This window comes from Canis lupus, chromosome 4 (assembly GCF_003254725.2).
Source record: "Canis lupus dingo isolate Sandy chromosome 4, ASM325472v2, whole genome shotgun sequence".
In the NCBI taxonomy this organism is placed as follows: Eukaryota; Metazoa; Chordata; class Mammalia; order Carnivora; family Canidae; genus Canis; species Canis lupus.
The window spans coordinates 55,916,684-55,936,064 of NC_064246.1; the positions used below are offsets into that span (position 1 = coordinate 55,916,684).

At 50.0% G+C, this 19,381-nt stretch overlaps 1 protein-coding gene across 7 annotated transcripts in view; it reads right to left on the reverse strand.

Moving 5' to 3' along the window:
- Positions 1-17,707, reverse strand: part of GALNT10 (polypeptide N-acetylgalactosaminyltransferase 10) — a 216,969-nt gene extending 199,262 nt beyond the window's left edge. For all 7 annotated transcript variants that reach the window (XR_003131064.3, XR_004814921.2, XR_004814920.2 and 4 more), the window contains exon 1: positions 17,411-17,707. Coding sequence is in view for 1 of the 7 variants with exons in the window: in XM_025435119.3 (XP_025290904.1) it covers positions 17,411-17,569 (159 nt within the window). In the remaining 6 variants the exon portion in view is untranslated. The remainder of the gene's footprint in view (positions 1-17,410) is intronic.
- Between the last annotated feature and the right edge of the window lie 1,674 nt (positions 17,708-19,381).

Genomic DNA, 19,381 nt, shown 5'->3' on the forward strand with positions numbered 1-19,381 from the left:
GATGATGTGTTCAAGGTCAGTATGAACAGAGGGCAAAAGGGGCGGGGAGGGACATATAGAGAGGGGGCCTGGAGTGGAGTGTAGTCTTTATTTTAGCCAGTGCATAATGTACATTTTCTAAAAGACCACTCTGGCTGCTGTGTAGAGACAGGTGATGAAAACAATATGGGGCAAAAATCCTTTAGCCTCAATTTCAGTATCCAAAAGTTGTTTTTTTGTTTTGTTTTTGTTTAAGATTTATTTATCTGAGAGAGAGAGAGAGAGAGAGAAAACACAAGCAGGGGGAAGAGCAGAAAGGGAGACAAAAAGACTCCTCTCCGAGCAGACAGCCCAACATGGGGCTCAATCCCAGGACCCTGGGATCATGACCTGAGCTGAAACCAAGAGTCGGACACTCAACCAACTAAGCCACCCAGGCATCCCCAAAAGCTTTTTTTATAACTTTTTAAAAATAATTCATTTATTGACCAAACCTGACCTGAATGCACATAAAGCTACTTATGCTCTTTATTTATCCACTTGGTGTGAATATTATTATATTTTTGCCACAGAAAAAACCATGTTATGATTATGGGGAGCTACCATAGGTCCTACTGGGGCTATTAAACAGTACAATATATGCCCTGTATCAATTTTCCCAAATTAGAAAGACTCTTGTGCCACTGATCAATTCATTGCCTCTCAACCACAAATCCAGCTTTCACTGACTACGGTGCAAAAACGGATCTGGGCCCTTTAAATATTTTTCCCTTATCAGATAACATGATGTTAATAGTAATCACAGAGACCTGTAGATGCTGGAGAGATGCTGCAGGAGGAAAGGGTTTTCCTGTTTCTCTGTTTTACATCCTGGTTCTGGTACCTTTGCCAGGCAGGCAGCATGGATGACATTGTGACACCAGCTGGATCCCCACACCTGACATTTACTGCTCACAAGCTTGTACCCACCGATCTTTGTCCTACATTTTTCCTTAAGCTCTTTTTTCCAGCTTATCTCTCAATTCTGGCAAAAGACCCAATGGTAATAGCATTCCGTGATGGAAACTGAAACTACCCTGTATGCAATAATGACAGCCTAGACAAAGAGCTCTGACAGCCCATACCACCCAGACCAGTTTGAGCTCAACCGCCAATTTATGCCTATACAGATGGACCGTGGAGGGATCCATGGAATGACGGACAACTACCTTTGTAGTTGTCTATTCTATATTAAAATCTCCACCAGAGGAGGAGTACAAGCCTCACTGATATAACATGTAATGTATTGCATAGGCATATTTCCTTAAGGTGCAGGTGTGACCTTACACTCACCTCTACATATGATGAATATTCATCCTACCCCTAAACAAAAGGAACCATTTCACCCATGCTTGGGGAGTCACAGTTTTGGAAGTTATTCCTCATGATCTCCTTATGTGCTGCAAATAAAGTTTCTTTGGGGGCTCCTGGGTAGCTCAGTGGTTGAGCATCTGCCTTCGGTTCAGGTCGTGATCCCAGGGTCCTGGTATCGAGTCCTGCACTGGGTCCTGCAAGGAGCCTGCTTCTCCCTCTGCCTATGTCTCTGCCTCTCTCTCTGTGTCTCTCATGAATAAATAAATTTTTAAAAGTAAAAAAAAAAGTTTCCTTGGTGTGAGAATTCCACCAGGTATAGTTTCCTATCTGTGACTTACTGAGGAACAAACTCATGTTAGTTTGGTTACAGCTCCTTCAGCACAGGACTAGAGCAGCAAGCACTGACTTTTCCATTGTCCAGCTGCAGCAACCAACAGCACCAAGCAGCCAGCAGCTTCCCCCTAACACCCACTCCTGTGGGTAATACTGTAGCTGAATGCCTTCCATGAGACACCTTGCCACGAAGAGCTGTCCCCAGCACATTTCACTGATGTGGCACCAGAGCTGTTTCTCTGCCATTGAGTGAGCACACCTGCGCCCTTTCCAACAAAGCCAAGATCTCAGCCTGTGAAACTCTCGCGGGAGTGCTCTCTCCCTCAGCCCCAAGAGGAGGATCTTCCTCAGATACTCTATCTCAATAGGGGTGGAGGGGTGCTCCTTGGTGCCCCATCTCAGCCTGAAACGTAGTGGCTGTTCCTACATCTGCTATTCTCACATTCTCTAGAATTTATTTAGAGCACTCTTTACTTCATAATAGTCAATCCTTCATTACTGCAATTTCTTGTTTAGTTGATAATTTTTTATATTAAATTTTCTGTGTTTAGATTACTGGGTGGTTTCTCTCTGCTGATTGAACCCTGACTAGAATAATTCGGAAACCTAAAATGTGCCTCATATAGAGGGTTTGGGCTAAGGGATTCTAGACCTAAAATAATAATAGTAGCATCCACAGACCACTTCCTATATCCCAGGCACTACTCCACGTGCTCTGTGTATGTGAACTGTGTAATTTAATCCTGATAACTATCTATTGAGGTAGGGACCAGTATCATGCTCATTTTAAAATAGAGGACACAGGAGATTCAATAAGTTCCAAAGTCACACAACTAGTAAATGGCAGAACTAGGATTTAAATCCAGGCAAACTGTGGCCCTATAAGCCTGGGAGTGAGGTGGGAAAGGGGCAAGGAGAGAGATGCAGCAGGAAGATCAGCTTGAAGGCTATTGTGCATCCTCTGCCGTGCTCTCGGGGCCCCATGCCCACTCCACCGACTGCTTGCATCCCACTGCCCTGGAACTATCTGCCTAGTGGTCCAGCTGTCCTTAAGGGCAGAGACCATGTCCTTTTCTCCTGGACTGTCAAGTGCTTAGCAAAAAGCCAGCCTGGGCACATTCAGTATTCAGTCAAAATCTGAATAAATGACACATTGAATGAAGCAGAACTATAGACCTAAACACCAGCTAAACAACAGGCTGAGCCTTCTGAGTCACGTCCCATGCTTGGAATGCTCTGGTCCCATGAGCCCTGTCCTGGGAGCTCCTCTATGTCATTTGGCCTCACATTCAGACATCTGACAGTGATTGACCAAATGACCTCCTGGATCTTTTCTAGCTCTTGGACCCATCAGAAAGCCCTCCCATGGACTAAGTATGCTCTACTTTGTGCACTGCATCACCATGAACTTGTTTATCTCCCCTGTAGACCTCAAGCCCTTTGGAGGCAGGGACTGTTTTCTGTACTTAATAACACACAGTAAGCCTCCAAATCAATTAAGTTGAGACCCAGAACAAAAATAAGTCATTATAGAAGTCATAGTAGAAACTCAGGAAAAGATACTATGGTTAAATAAAAGGCAGTATACACCATTTGTTTACTCATTGGTATTCTGGGCTAATGGCTAAGTTAAAACAACAACAACAAAAAAAGAAGCTGATCTGTTAATAAGGAGTGTGGCCTTCGTTAAAGAATACATACGTGCAGGGTAATATATTAATCCTCCATAGGAAGAGAGGATTTTTCCACGAATTAAAAACGAATCCAAGTAGCTAGAAGAGATTATGACAATTATGCCTGCCTTGCTGAGTGTTTTATCCATCTCTGCCCGAACACAACACACGAACACACTCGTGCACACTCATAAAACAATCTGATGAGGAAATGGAAAATGGTCCATGTATTTGTTCCCTAGGGCTGCCATAGAAAAGCACCAACAACTAGGTGCAAAAAGTAACGGCAATTTACGTTCCATTGTTCTCCATTGTTCTGGAGAACGCAAGTTCAAAATCAAGGTGTTGGCAGGGCCATGCTCCCTCCAGAGCCTCTTCCAGCTGTGTCCATGCCTTTTCCAGCTGCATCCATGCCTCTTCCAGCTGTTTCCAGACATTCCTGGGTTCATGGCAGCATCGCCCTGGTCTCCTCCTCAGTCTTCCGATCGTCCTATCTGTCCCTTGCTGTGTCTCCCCTCTTTTACGGACCCCAGCCAGTCACATGGGATTAAGGGCCCACCCTACTCCAGCATGACCTCATCTAACCTAATTACATCGGCAATGACCCTATTTTCACAGAAGGTCACATTCTCAGGTACAGGGGTTAGGACTTCAACATACCTTTTTAGGGGACACGATTCAACCCATAATATTCCATTCATCCATTTAATCGTAGATGTGGTCCTGGGAGAAGGACTTCACCGCCCTGAAGATCACAAAGCAACTAAAGGCATTTGCTCCACCAGGAAGAGACTAGAACATGGGTCAGCAAACCATTACGTGCCAAATCCAGTCTGGTGCCTGTTTTTTCAAACAAAGTTTCATTGCAACACAGCACAGGTCATTCATTTATGTATTGTCTCTGGCTGCTTTCATACTACAATGACAGAGCTGAGAAGTTGCTGTAGAGACCATAGGGCACACAAAGCCTAGCTATTCTCTAGACTAAAAGAATACACAAGGGCAGCCTGGGTGGCTCAACGGTTCAGCGCCACCTTCAGCCCAGGGTATGATCCTGGAGACCCGGGATCGAGTCCCACGTCAGGCTCTCTGCTTGGAGCCTGCTTCTCCCTCTGCTTGTTTCTCTGCCTCTCTCTCTCTCTCTCTCTCTCTCTCTGTCTCTCATTAATAAATAAATAAAATCTTAAAAAAAAAAAAGAATAAATGACATACACTGGCTGAGTCTGGAGATGGACCTTCTAGAAACAGGAAGAAGCCCAGGTCCACATGGCAGCTCTCTCTGGCTGGAACCTCACCCAAACCTCACCCAATGGGCTGTCTTACTGGGAAAGCTCCTTCAACATTATTCTCCTCTGCCTAGAGAAATGGTAAAACATAGCATGATAACATTCGTGCCGCTAAAGCTGTACAAATTAAATTCTAGAAGCATTTCCAAGAGAGATTAATTCTAACTGGAAAGATCAGAGAAGACTTTCTGGGAAAGGAAAGATGGGAGAGGAGCCTGAAAAGAAGGATAGTGGGCACAAGAAATCCTCTAAGTCGCCCTGAGCCATGGCAGATTACCTAGGGCTCTGCTGAGCTAAGAGAGTGAGTTCCCTCTCGCTGAAGGTGTTCAAGCCAAAGATGGCTGACCTCTTGGCAGGGATGAGGTTGGGGGAGATGGAGTAAGATGAAAGACAGTCCCTTGGAATCGTGGATTCTTTGGTCTTGTCTGTCACTTGCTGAGGGAGACACATACAGCATAGAGAGAGCAGGGGATGGAGGGGAGGAGGGAGAGACAGACTTACACAGGGGAAGGAGAGGGTTGAGGATGGGAGGGGGTGAAGATACGTACTCACACCCAAAGTCAGGGAGCCCACATAAACCACACAGAGAGGAAAGCACATACCAGCTTCCTTTCCCCTTAACTGCTACAGAGAAAGAGCAAAAGCCTGACAACTAGGGTTAAAACTATCAAATGTCCCTTCAGTACCTCCAACTTGGCACCTGGCAGCCTTCTTAATACGCCCCTTTGTTCCCTGGCCAGGCCTCGGCTGCCTCTCCCACTGCCAGGGGAGGGGAAGGGCAGCAGCGCAGCAGGGATCCGGGCTAGGGAGGGAGCCACAGGGGGGCATGCTCCACACATACCGGGTGGACTCCTCAGGGAAACCCTGGCACTCAAGAACAGAGGAGCCCTGCCAACCCCAGCAGGAAAGATAACACAGCAGAGAGCAACATCCAACAACTGCCCAAAGTGAGGGGGCCAGGCAAGAAAAGCAGGTCTGAAAACTGGCGAGTCCCTCTTATCTGTGCTCTGCTGGCATGCCAGGAACACAGTATCCTCCACTTTCCAGGGCAGGAGGTGGAGGCCAAGAGAAGTTCCATCACTTGCCATGGTGCAGTGTCCATCAAGCATTGTGGTTAACAGCACAGGGGTGTCTGGGTGGCTCAGTCGGTTGAATGTCTGCCTTTGGCCCAAGACATGATCATGGGGTCCTGGGATCAAGCCCCACATTGGGCTTCCTGATCAGCAGGGAGTCTGCTTCTCCCTCTGCTTGCAGCTCCCCCTGCTTGAGCACACACACACACACTCTCTCTCTCTCTGTGTGTGTGTCAAATAAATAAATAAAATCTTAAAAAAAAAAAAAAACTGTAAGTTTCTGAGTCTGAGTCCCACAACTTGTGGGACTGTTTAAACTTCTGAGCTTCAGCCTTCCCATCTGTGAAATGACCCCAGTCAGAATACTTACTATATGAAGAAACAAGAAGAACCCAGTGCATGACATGCACCAACAACTCAATAAATGAGTGATCATTTTTGTCACCTCTCAGGAGCCAGGGCTCAAAGACAGCAAACTCTCAGCACAGGACCGACTGCCACGCCTTCAGGGCCCCACACCCTGTGCCCCACTGCCATGCCAGCAGACACCTGGAACCTCAAAGGGAAGTTCCTGAAGCAGGGGGGAAGGGAGGAGAGGGGCGCCACTCCTGCCCCAGCACACAGGGCCCTGTACTCATAGGCATAGGTGGCTGTGTTCAGCTGAATTGCTTCACCCAGGTAGCTCACAGCCCTCACACCGGCCCTCTCTTTCCCAGAAAGGCCCCTAGATGCCTGTGAGGCCCCCTCAGACACGGGAATGTGGCATGTGCCATTTCTGCTGGAAAGCTGTCTTTCCTCTTCTTTTAGGCTCCTAATGCTCCTGCAGTAACGAGAATGCACGTTCTGGGGTTTCCTGACATGCCAAGAAGCCGAAGGCAGAAAACAAAGTAGACTCTGTGCTCCCATCATTTCTAACAAACCTACAGCAGCCCTCTGACACAGCTGGAGCAAACTTTGTTAGACAGGGTAGACCTCAAATTCAAAATACCTAAAGACATAGAAAAAAAAGGTAAATGGTTCTTGGGCTCAGATAGAGTTGGGATATAAGTCATCTGGATATAAACTTAAGTGACTGTTCAAGAGCCTAAGACTTATATGTTTATATTTCCAAGTAACTATCTTCTCTCCCCCCTGAAAAGTACATTAGGGCTTAGAATCAAAAAGGACTAACTTTACTTACTGGATCTGTAACTAGTCATGTCACTCATACTCTTTGAATCTCAGTTTCCTCTTCTGTCAAATGGGGGTCAAAAGCCCTATTGCGCCTCCACCTTGACGTAAGCAGAACAAATTAGACAAAGGTTATAAAGGAGGACTCCCAAACTCCCGTGTCCCCGAGGCCTGGCCAGTTATGTGAAAGGGTGAAGAATCCAGATTTGAGCTGAGGACTGTTAGAGCAGGCCACTGCTGACCTAGATCCAGCCACTTTTTGTGATACTGGAACCTGGGCCCAGTTACCAAGACTTCTAAATTTTTCCTCATAAGCCAGAAGTGAGGATTTTCTAAAACGTGAAATAGCCCAATGTTCAAGTACTAACAAATTTCTGACACTTAAAAGTAAAGACATCCTGAGGGTGTTTGGGTGGCTCTGTTGGTTAAGCGTCTGACTCTTGGTTTCCACTCAGGTCATGACCTCAGGTTCATGAGATGGAGCCCTGGTCAGGTCCTGTGCTCCACATGGAGTCTGCTTGAGATTCTTTCCCCTCTCTCCCTCCCCCTCTGCTCCTTCCCCTGCTCGTGTGCACTCTCTCTCTCTCTCTCTCTCTCTCTCAAGTAAATAAAATATTTTAAAAAATTTTTTTAAAAATAAAGATCCCCAACCATCTGTGGGCCAACACTGGGTAAACCACATGAAACCTATTTCTGGGCTACTTCTGACCACAGACCACCAGTCTACAACTTCCATTAAAGTATACATGTAAGTTTTAAAGAAAAGATAATACAAAGGTCAAACAAAATAATAAAAGAAGTTCTCAGAAAGAGCTAGTCATTAAGGTTTATTGTCAATAAAATAACCAGGAATCCTACTACAGATCCTGATGTCCCCAAAGCACATTCACAAACTCTTCCCTAGTTAGATGCCAGTTTAGAAACTTATTATCTCACAAACAGACAGGCATATACATTTTTTAATTGTCAGCCACTGACTCTGATCAATACTCAGGAGGAAACATGCAAAAATAACAGTGTTCAGTTGAGCACATACAATGCACTTCGGCAGCAGGAAGTAATTCTCACACACATACCTCTGCCAGATGTTTCCTTTAAGACACTCCTTCCTCCAGAAGCCCCTGCCAGCACCCTCTGCTTCACAGCCTGCCTCTCAGAGGAAGCTGACATGTGTAACCCACAGGTGAGATTCGTACACACACACACACACACACACACACACACACACACACACACCAGTTAACTGGGCTCATGGGAGGCTGCCCGAGGGAGACTCCCAGGGGGCTATAATTGTGCCCCGGCACTGTCATGAGGGCATTCAGCAAATGGAAGAGCTTTCCAGAGCCAACACAATGATTCTAAGAACCAGGCTCAGGAGGTGAGGGCAGGGGGTGGGAGGGCTTCCACAATAACGTCCCACTGCGCCCTACTCACGTCCTGGGGAAGAAGGTAAAGGTAGACTCCACCAAGGTCATAGGACCAGTAGGTGGCAAGGCAGCAGAAGGAAGGCTCGGGCTGGGTGATTCTGCTTGAAGGAGACACCTGAGTTGGAATTGTTTCCATCACTTCCTAGTTGTGTGGCCCTGGATATGCCACCGTGAAGGGAGGCCCTGGTTCAGTACCTCCCCATCCTCAAGGAGTTGAGGACAGATAACTCCTCATTGTCCCCATGGCAGGAAGGCAGAGCACCCACCCCGGAAGGGCAGCAGACCACAGGCATCAGAGGTAAACAAAACTCTAGACACCCCAGAGAGTCCTTGTGGCCCATGGCAGAAGGATTTTCAAAGTGCACCGCCCATCCCGGATGCCGGATCCCAATTCTGCACCACCTGCAGCTTGACAGAGTGCCACTAACAACGCACACCACAGAGCCCTCCGGGAGCACTGGCTGCCAACTTGGGAAACTGTAAATAAACACGCTCCTTAGGAATACAAGTTCAAAGGCAATCCCAAAGTGCTCCTGGGGAGAAAGGAGTGGGCCCCCAGGGAAGGTGAGGTCTGTCTCCCTGGGGTGCTGATAAGCTTGGGATGTGGGCAGAGAGGACAGAGTTCCCTCACGGACTCTCAATAGAATTTGTTAAATACACGGACCCTTGGTCCACCCCAGACTGGCCCAATCCTACTCCTAGGGCACGAGCCCAGGAGCCCCCGTGGTTACCAGGCTCCTCAGGGCTTAGGAAGCACCCAAGAAGCTATTCTTCAAAGCTAAGCTTCCTGCACTCCACCAGCAGTTACTGAGTTCCAACCATATCATCCACTTGCTCACTTCTTCAGTCATTCAGCAAATATTGTGGGCAAACAAGAGTGGGCGACTGAGACAGAGGTTAGTCCCTGTCTTCAGAAGCCAACATGCTGGACAAGATCAAATAAAAATGATCATTACGCTGCATGATACATTTCTATAAGGGGCTCTGGGTCCCTATAGGAGAGAGCACAGCCGCAGGCTGCTCCTACAGGGGTGAGTGAGGCTTAGGGGCCAGGTGGCAGGGAAGGAAGTAGGAGAGGCAAGGAAGTAGCGTGGGTGGAGGCTGAGAGACGTGCAACACCCCGACAGGCACAAGGACTGAGCAGCAGCAAGATGCACAAGGCCATGCCTTCCTGGAAGGTCCTCTGATCTATGCGGGCAAATAAAAGCAGTCCTCAGAACTAAGACCAGTGAGCAGCTCCTGGGGGCTGGAGGGACCAAAAATTCCTTCCTGGGGACACCTGGGTGGCTCAGTTGGTTAAGCATCTGACTCCTGATTTCAGCTTGGGTCTTGATCTCAGGGTCATGAGATCAAACCCCACAGTGGGTGTGCAGCCTGCTTAGGATTCTCTCTCCCTATCCACCCACCCCTCCTCCTCCCTGTTCCCTTCTTGCATACGTGCTCTTACTTAAAAAAAAAAAAAAAAAAACTTTTTGGAGGCGGCAAAGAGTACTTCCTAGAAGGATGCGGAGGAGCTGGGTTCTTTCCTAATGTAGGAAGTAGGAAGATACCCTCAATAATTGCTTCAGATTCCAAAGAGTCAGGGAGTGGGGTACAGAGAGCAACCTGTGCATACACACCTTCCTTCCCACCCCCAATCATCAACAAGACTGGCCCTGCTCCATTTCTGAATGCTGAGCCGTGAGGCCAACCACCTAGCCTCATATTTCTCAGGGTCCAACAATGACAATAGGAGCACCCCTCCCTACCTGGGCCACAGGGACTCTGAGTCCCTACTCTAGAAAGACTATGTCCCTACTATAAGTGAAGCACTTCCCACAAGCAGAGACATAACCACAGTTACTGAGGACATGTTCTGCACCCAGCCTGTGCTCAGGGCTTTGCCCACAGCGATTCATTCAACCATCAAAAGAACCCCTCAGGACACCCAACACTGTTCCCATTTGACAGACCAAGAGATCCAAGCACAGAGGTCGAGTGACTTGTTCGAAGCTAGGGATCGGAATCAGGCCATGTAGCTCCAAAACTAGAGCTCTACACATTGCCCCACAGCATCTCAATCTAGGAGAACAGGGGAGTCACTTTGCCAATGGGGCTTCAGTGGGGGTTGGTCGAGGGTTCCTCTTCAAGGTTGCACCACCACCAACTGACCACTTGGGTTCCTCCCCTGCCACGGAAGAGTTTCAGTCTTAGAACAATGGTCTCCCCTAGCAGCCTTGTAGGAATGGGTGGGAAACAGGTCCTTCGTCCTGCTTAGGCACTGGGTCAGAGACCTGCAGGCTCAATAACCAGCTCTACAACCACAGGCTGCGTATCCTCAGCCAGTACCGCACCTTCCTGACCCCTGCTTCCCTCATTCATTCCTGTCTGTTTATAATTGAGAGTATTTAACAAGATGTACAGGTAAAGGGCTTCTTAGTCCAATGCCTCACAGAGTAAGTACCAAATACATGGCAGCTGCTACGATGATGATGATTAACCTCATCATTCTCCCTGTCATCTATATCATCATCCTTATTAATGTCATTTAATGCCATGGCTATTATCACCTCAGGAAAGAGAAAAAAATTCAGCATCTGAAGCTCAGAATTCTCTCAAAATTGAAGGGAAGGAAAACATGGGCCTACTTTTTTCCCTTCCTTCTCCTATCTATACTCAGCAGAGGGCAGCAAACAGGAACCATCCAAAGATAAGAGAGAGAGAGAGAGAAGAGAGACACATGGAGAGAAAGCTACACACTCATAAATACACACCCACCCACCACAGCAAGCCGAATTGTTTAGCTTCCTCTAGCTTCCAAAGTATGAACACTCCGCCTCCTCCAGCTAAGAGGGCCAGGGAGAAAAAAAGTCGAAGCTGAAGAGACAGAAGTTCTTTTTCAGCTTGAGAGAAATTTTCAATGAACTGACTTTGCATGTGTGTGTGCATGGGGAGGGCAGGCAGCGGCTCTCAGGACATCTGGGAGGGGTAGGAAGGCGGCCGCAGAACACACATGCAAGATTAAATAAAGAAAGCTTTCAAATGGGCTTCATCTCAACCCTCTACTCCACGCTGGCAAGCATCCACACTCCAGCTTGCCTCAGGAGGATGGTGAGGCTCCCAGAGTTAACCATCCCAGACAAGGGAGGGCAGAGCAGGGATGAGAACACAGACCTCCAGACAGTAGGTTCAGTGATCGACACTAAGCCCAGGATGGCCGAGGGGTTTTACCCCAGGGACCAAACCTGATTCCCCCAGTCATGCCAGCTAGGGACACTGGGCCAGAGAGGTTCTAGAATGGACACCTGTTGTCCTCATCCCTACCTAGATTGTATTTCCCCTCCTCTCCACAAAAGCACTTGGGTTTTTCTCTGGGAACTGTTCTTCCTACGATTCAGATGGCACGAGCCTACCCCTAGCTCCAGGGTGGGTTAAGTCAATCAGCATAGCTCATGCTCTTGACAAGTATGAATGGTTCAGAGAGCACATTAGATCTAAATTGGGCTGATAATACCTAGAGAGCTTGCTAGCACTTAGAGAGAAAAAAAAGTTTCCTCTTTCTTCTAGAGAACCTACAAGAGGAAACAGACTGTCTCCTTTAGGATCTGGTATGGATATGAGGTCGGAAAGAACTACTACCACTTATTGCTACCATAAGGGTTCTGTCTAGGGCCTGAACCTCTAGATCAGACCATACCTGAAGCCACTGCAATTACAGGAGCTAATACCTCCCCTTACTCATTTCAGCCCATGCAGCTTAATTCATTCTGTTACTTACAAGTGATTGAGAATCTGAAGTGGCTCTTCAGCTCATGTTAGCTCCATCTGCCACAGATACCAATAATGATGCCACATGTGATACATACATTTAATTTCTCAATTTCCTGGCCAGATCCCTTTGCCACCTTAAAATCTAATTCATTTTACTTGCTTTACACTATAAAAACTTGGGAAGATGGGCAGCCCGGGTGGCTCAGCGGTTTAGCGCCGCCTTCAGCCCAGGGCCTGATCCTGGAGATCCTGAATCAAGTCCCACGTCAGGCTCCCTGCGTGGAGCCTGCTTCTCTCTCTGCCTGGGTCTCTGCCTCTCTCTCTCTCTCTCTGTCTCTCATGAATAAATAAAATCTTAAAAAAAAAAAAAACTTGGGAAGAAATGTATAAAGATGGATCTGCAAAAAAGCCAGGTAAGTTCCAGCCAATAACTGGTCAATAAGTATTGGCCTCCAAAACTGGGAGTGATTAATCTAGACTCATGTAGGATAATGGTAGAGAAGGATCAATTATTAGGATGAAGAGAGAAAAAATATTCGTGCAGAAATAGAGCATGAAAGTGGAGAAGAATCAGGTTCTGATCTGCACTCCCTGCTCTGAGAATGGATCTGCCCTTTTCCGGGCCTCAGTTTCCACACCTACAAAACGAGGCAGGCAGACCAGATGACTTCTGAAGCTATGACACATCTCGATCATTCAACAAACATGTTCTGACAGTCTTCCAAGTGCCAAGCCTTATGCTTTGTGCTAGAAGAGGATATAGTTCCTTCTTCAAGAAATTTCTGGAAGGGGAGGCCATGATGCACTCATTGGCCACAGGAACTCAGGCATGTATAGGGTACTTTCTTTCCCCACTGCACTGGGCAGAGGACAGTGGTCCTCTGAGAAGCAAGACTCTTATTTCAGTCTTCCTGGGAACTCAGACCGTAGATGGGAGACAGAGGGTTAGATATACACAAAATACAGAACCCACTGCAAACACCATCATGAGCAGTTAGCTGCCACAGGACACACCATAGGCCGCCAGTTTGCCTCAGGGTCTTTATCAGTGATGGGATCCTGATGCCATCTCTGTGTAGGACTTGACTGTGGACAAGGTACAATTAGCAAGCCGGATGGTTATCTTTGAAATGGGCCTTTGAGTTTTCAATCCTGATTCCATTATTTGTTATCGTGTCACTGGCACCAACAGATTAAAAGACTGAATGTCCTCAGAGTATAAACACATCTCCAGGTAGAAGTGGCTTCATCACAACTTAGGTATGGGGAGACCTGTTTCAACATACTTCTTCTACTTGGGCCTTTTCAACACATGCTTCCAAACAAACTCAGGGAACCCCAGGAAGTTAATATTGGAAACATCTTTATAAAGGATCTATTCCCTCTGTCACAAATAAATTTCAACATGCCATTAACTCCACTTGAGTAGCAGTGTCGAGAAACAGTGTGAAGCCAAGCCTGGGCTTAGTGGGAAAGAGACTGACTGCCCTGGCCAGGGGAGGGGAGCACCATTATGATACACATTTACCTTCACTTTACAGATGAGATCCAAGGCCCAAGTTAAAGGACTTTCCTGAGGTCCCACAGTGAGTTTAGGGGCAAGAGAGAGAACCAGAACCCAGGCCTCTGTCCCCAGGCCTTGCTCAGCTGGGCTCCTGAGGAGACTGCAAACCTAAGATGACAGGAGGAATGCAGGGAGCCAGATTAGCTCAGGTAAACCAACAGCCTAGCCCCAGTGGCATCAGATTTCAGCTGGGCATCTCTTCAGACAAGAGATTAGCAATATAAAAGGGTCCAACCCCTCTATGGAAAATTAAAGACATCATTCTAAGGCTACATTTCTATGGTAGTTAACTTTCTGATGGGTAAGGCTCTGCCACTAGGTGAGGTATTGATTTCTGGATATTCTAAGAATAAAGTCCAGCTCTGACACAATGAGGAAAACTCTCGATACTTGAAAATTAAAGTCCTTCGTATTCTATTATCCTACCAATTTCTATTCTACAGTCACTATTATCCAATGAAGTCATTTCTCACAAGAGATTATGGCTCTCAAATAGGAAGGGGCTGCATCACGTTTCCTAACATAGGTGTTCAATAGCCAGTTCCCAGATCTGGAATATGAAACAGACTGCAGGATTAATGCAAGATATTAAGCAGATTGGGGCTAGGAATGAGAGGGACCCCTAAGTTAAAATGAAGATGGCTTCAGGACGAAATTTTCTTGCTCGGTTTTACAACTCTCTGAGAAGCCAGCCATCTGATCAGATGAATGCTGAAATCCTAAAAGCATTTATGTGTCCTTTATAAATCAGCTGCCCTACCCCACTCCAGAGGTATACCTAGGATGAGCTAACATGACAGTTCTATAGACTGACTTTCTAGCAGATGACAAATGCTCTTAACTTTAAATCCTTTATTCTTCAATCCAGTGGAGAAGTCAAGGAGTTAAAGGACTGCTCTAACAAGGAATATGTTAACCCTCCAACCCACAAGGAATGTATTAGGCATTTGGATAGAGTCCTGTCAGACTTCCCTCCAGAGCCTCTGCAGTTATTTCTACCAGAAAGATCAACGAGGTGCTCTGGGATAATTTTCCACAATTACAAGAGCAGCAAGCTGAGCTCAGAACTGGTCAGCCCTGTCAAAAGAAGCCCCGTGTGCTCAAGATGCCAGATTTCGCAGATAGCAGACTGATGTGTTACGTGCACGTTCCAGTGCCCTGGGATGAGGGATAGAACACCATCACTCTGAGAAGTCAGCCTCCTCCCTCAAGGCCAGCTGACATTCAGACAAGGGACTGGGGGCCAAGCCCAGTGCTGTGCATCTGCAGGAGAGGGACACAAAAAGTGGCTGTGTGGAAATTTGGCAGAGTATTCCTGAAAGGCAGCCGATGAATGCTGAATCCTACAGCACCTAGTAGAGCTTATCGTTGGGGAAACAGCTCCTTTCTGCTACTCCCAGGAAGCAAAGAGAGTTTCTTTAAGCAAGGATATTCCATCAGTACCCCCTGGGAACCACCACCACATCCCTTCATGTCTTCTTCCTCACCTCCTCGTCATGATATTCCAGAGCAAAAGAAATGAGCAAGAACTAGACCTTCCCAGACGAGCCTATCTGTCCCTTCCAGTTAAGGGCTCCAAGCAGTGCCCAGCTGTTGGTTCCCTCTCTCTTTGCCCAAAAGGCTGCCTTACTCCATCAATTCCCTCTTGCACAAGTGAGTAATTTACTTTGAAAGCTCAGGCCAAACTGGCAGTTAACCTTGACCTTCTCTCTACACATCTGGGTCTATAGAAAATGAAAATCAGGATGTCTCTGGCATCCACGGCAAATGAAATACGAGGGCTTTCTCCAGGCAGAGGCAGAATGTCATGAGCTATTTTAGAACTGGCTACAGCTATTCCAAAGGAGAGTTAGTACTGGGCAGGACAGTCCCCCCTTGACCTGGGGCTGTGTCCAGGATGGAGCCCCCACAGCTCCAGATGCTACAAGGGACCCCTGCCCTCAGGAAAGAAAAAAGAAGTGGCCATTGTACTTCTGATTGATGCACTGATGGTTTCACAATGCTGGAGCTGGACCAATAACCACATTTTACAGATGGCAAACGGAGGCTCAGAGAGGGAGATGAGAGGTGATCCAGGACACACACAGCAAGTTAATGGTAGTGCCGAGGATGGAACCCTGACCTCCTGCCACTGATGCTGCCATAGGGTGGGAACAGCAGAACGATTTCATGAAGGAAAATTGCATATGCATACAGGACTTATGGCAAAGAGGGGGCGCCTGGGCGGCTCAGATGGTTAAGCATCTGCCTTCGCTCAGGTCATGATCTCCAGGTCCTGCTCCGCGGGGAGCCTGCTTCTCCCTCTCCCTCTCCCTCTCCGCCTGCCTGTGCTCACTCTGTCTCTCTCTTTCTTTCTCTTTCTCTCTCTCAAATGAATACATAATAAAATATTTTTTGCAAAAACAAAAACTTAAGGCAAAGAGGTCTAATATGGCTGTCAGGGTTCGAACCAGAGGTTTAGTGAAGAAGTTGAGAAGCTTAATTTCCACACATTAAGATCTACCAAAGAGATCAACGAGACCCTCCAGGATGGTTTGCAACAATTAGGAGAGTGACAGGCTGTACTCATATTGGTCATCTCTGTGGCCAGCAGCCCTCTGTGCTCAAGACGCCAGACTGCCCAGACAGCAGCCTGATACCAGGAAGAGAGGAAAAACATCAACCTCTAAAGTCAGCTTCTTCCCTCATCAGCCAAGTTTGACCCCGATGGACAAATTTTCCATGTCGCATGGGGTCCAGGAAATCCTAGAAGAGAACCTGAAATGTCCCACTGCGTGAAACAGGTCAAGCACGTATACACTCACCGGCACCTACTGAGCCAGGAGCGGGGAAGGTAGGAGTGCTCTAACAGAGCTTCTACCATTATCAGTCTATAGGCACGAGTGACACAACACACACACACACACACACACACACACGTGGGGGAGTTCAGAGGAAGCAAGAACAATTAAGATCCCAGGCTTGGCTGCAAGAAGGAACACACCTAGTCAAATTGGACAAGTTCAAAGGGATCATGGGTACTCTGAGAAGGGATAAGGAAGGTACCTGATGTTCCACTCTCAGGGCACACTGGGTACAAAGAGCCTCTGGGAAATTTGTGGGGGGTCCCTCCACTAGAACTCTTCTAGACTCCCGTAAGGTAAAAGGCAGGAGGCCCCCCAAGAACCAGGCGCTCCCCCCTCCAGGAGGACCTGAAGCTTCAAGGGGAGCATGGTCTTTGCATCCTCCAAGGAACCCACAGATCTGGGAAAGAGGGAGGGTGAGGAGGGGGAGGGGAAACTAATGGGTAGACGAAGGAGGCCTAGTGTCCCTTTGGGCAGACGGGAAAACAGGAAAGGGGCTGACCTGACTAAGGAACACTGGAATCAGCAGGTGGGGGCGAAAGCTGCAAAGACCCAGACACTAAATAGAAGGACTGGCAGTTCCAGAAGAAGGAGTCGTCCTGGGATACAGGGGATGCAGGCAGGATCCTCCACAAGCCAGAGATGCTGGGAGGTAAAGGAACACCAGACGTGGACAGAAAGGAGGATGCCCACCTAAGGCACAAGACGGACCTCCCAGACTGAGCAACAGGAGTCTCGGCTTCTAGTTCGGATTCTGTCTCTGACTGACGTGGGGCCCTGGACAAGCTCCCGTCCTCTCTGAGCCTCGATGTTCCCAATCCCCAAAATGGGAAGAACAGAAGAGTCTCCGGGGCGCACGCCGAGGAGACAGAAAGGGAAAGGAGGAGCAAGGATCCGAAGGCTCCAGGGGAAGACGGGGAGACAGAGTCCCCACCCCCACGGCAGCCGGGGGGACTCACCAGTCCGGCCGCCGGGACCACCGCCGCCCCCGAGCCCCCGGGGGTGCCGTCGGGCTGCCGCTCGCGGTACAGCGCCCAGAGCCCCACGTTGGGCAGAAGGACCAGGGCCGCCAGCACCAGCGCCACCGCCTGCAGGAGCCGCTTCTCCTTCCGCCTCATCGGGGCCGGTGAGCCCCGCCGCGCCCCGCCGGCCCCGCCGCGCGGCCCCCGGCTCCGCGCGTCCGCCCGTCCGCCCGGCGGCGGCAGCAGCTCAGCGACGAGGAGCTGCCGCGGCGCCGGCCCCGCTCCAACTCCGCGGCACTTCCGCCGCTCGCCGGCCGGGGAGCCGGGCCCGGCCACCGCGCCGCCGCCGCGGGGGGGTGTCGCCGCCGCCGCCGCCGCCGCCCCGCGCCCGCCGAGCCGCGCGCCCCGCGCCGCCCCCCCGCGCCTCGCCTGCCGCGCCCCGCGGGCCGCGCGCCCCGGCCCCCGCGCCGCTCCTCCCCGCCCGCCCCGGCGCGGAGGGGGCCCCCGGGGCCGAGCGCCTCCCCCTGTCGCGCCGCGATGGTGCGGCCCGCTCCTCGGCCCCGCCCCGCCCGCGGCAGCTTTGCCAAAGTCCCGGAGTTGGCGAGTTGGGCGCTAACTGGTGCGGGCGGAGCGGGGGTGCGCGGGGGTGCGCGGGGGCGCGCGGGGGCGCGCGGGGTCCCCCACCCCCTCCCAGAGCTCTTTCCGCGAGCTCTGCTCCGGATCCCCCCGGGAGTTCGCGCGCGGCCCGCGGGGGTGGGGGGGCTCGGGGCTGCGGCCGCCCACCCCCTCGGCTCGGCTCGGAGGACCAACTTTGCTCCGGGGACTCGGTGGTCCCAGGCGGGAAATGGAGCCGCAGCTGTGCTCCCCGCGCGCGGCTCTGCGGCGGGCCCTAGTTGTCTTGCCCTCGGGGTCCGGGTCCCTGGCGCTGGCTGTGCACGCTCTCTGTAAGCTGTCGCGTGCTGCGCCCTCCTGCCACCCGACCGCTGTCCGGCCGAGCGGCGGGAGGGGACCCGAGCCTCTGCAGGAGCCCTTCTCACGCAAGCCCAGTCTCCGTGCAGTTGGGATGCCCTCCGGGCCAGTGAGTACTTCTGGGCGCGCTGAGCTCACGGAGCCCTTTCTGGAACACTCTGGTCCGTTTCTGTTTCCCGGTCAGCAACCAGCAAGCCGCTGGTGAATGCCTTCCGAGGGCCAGACGCTGTGCCAGGCACCGGGGTGAAGTGAAAACAGGCTCGAGCCCTGTAGTCTGGGAGCTGAAACAAAAAATGCATAATTGCATTAGGCGAGGGAGTGGGTCTGTAACCCTGATGAGGGCTCTGAGGAAGTCGAGCCGCCTGGGCTCTGTGAAGGGCTGCGGAGCTGACTCCGACGGGGACGGGGACGGGGACGCCTGTGGCTCCTCGGTGCCCTCCGCTTAATTGCTTCCTCTCTGATGGCGCGGGATGACGCGCCCTCTCGGTTGCCTTCCTCTTCGCCACCCGCAGCCACCTGCGTCCTCTTCATTCTCTGACCTCCGTGCCCAGCCACCCCCGGCCTTGGACCACCCGTCCTGACGTCCTCCCCAGTCTTCCAGCTCCAGGCTGAGCGATGGGGATTCAATTCTGCTGAAATTCTAGCCTGGATCTGGGCATCTCCACAACCTTTAAAGCTCCCATCACCTAAGCTCCAGAGTTGACTGACACTTCCTGCCTTATCTCTGGCCTGTCCTGCCTGTTGATGGCTGTTTTCCTTTATGTGCTGTCGTCCATGAAGTTCCTTCCACCCCAAAAGCCCTCTCCTCTTCCACATCTGTGTTGATAGAAGTCTTTGTTATCCTTCCATGTCTAGCTGAACTGCTACCTCCTCCAGGAACGCCTCCAAAACTCCTCAGAGGGCTGCTCTTTCTTTGAATTTCTGCTACAGTAATGCTGACCTTTTATTGAAGGCTTAACTCTGTGCCAGGCACCATGTTAAACCCTTGACACACGCTAC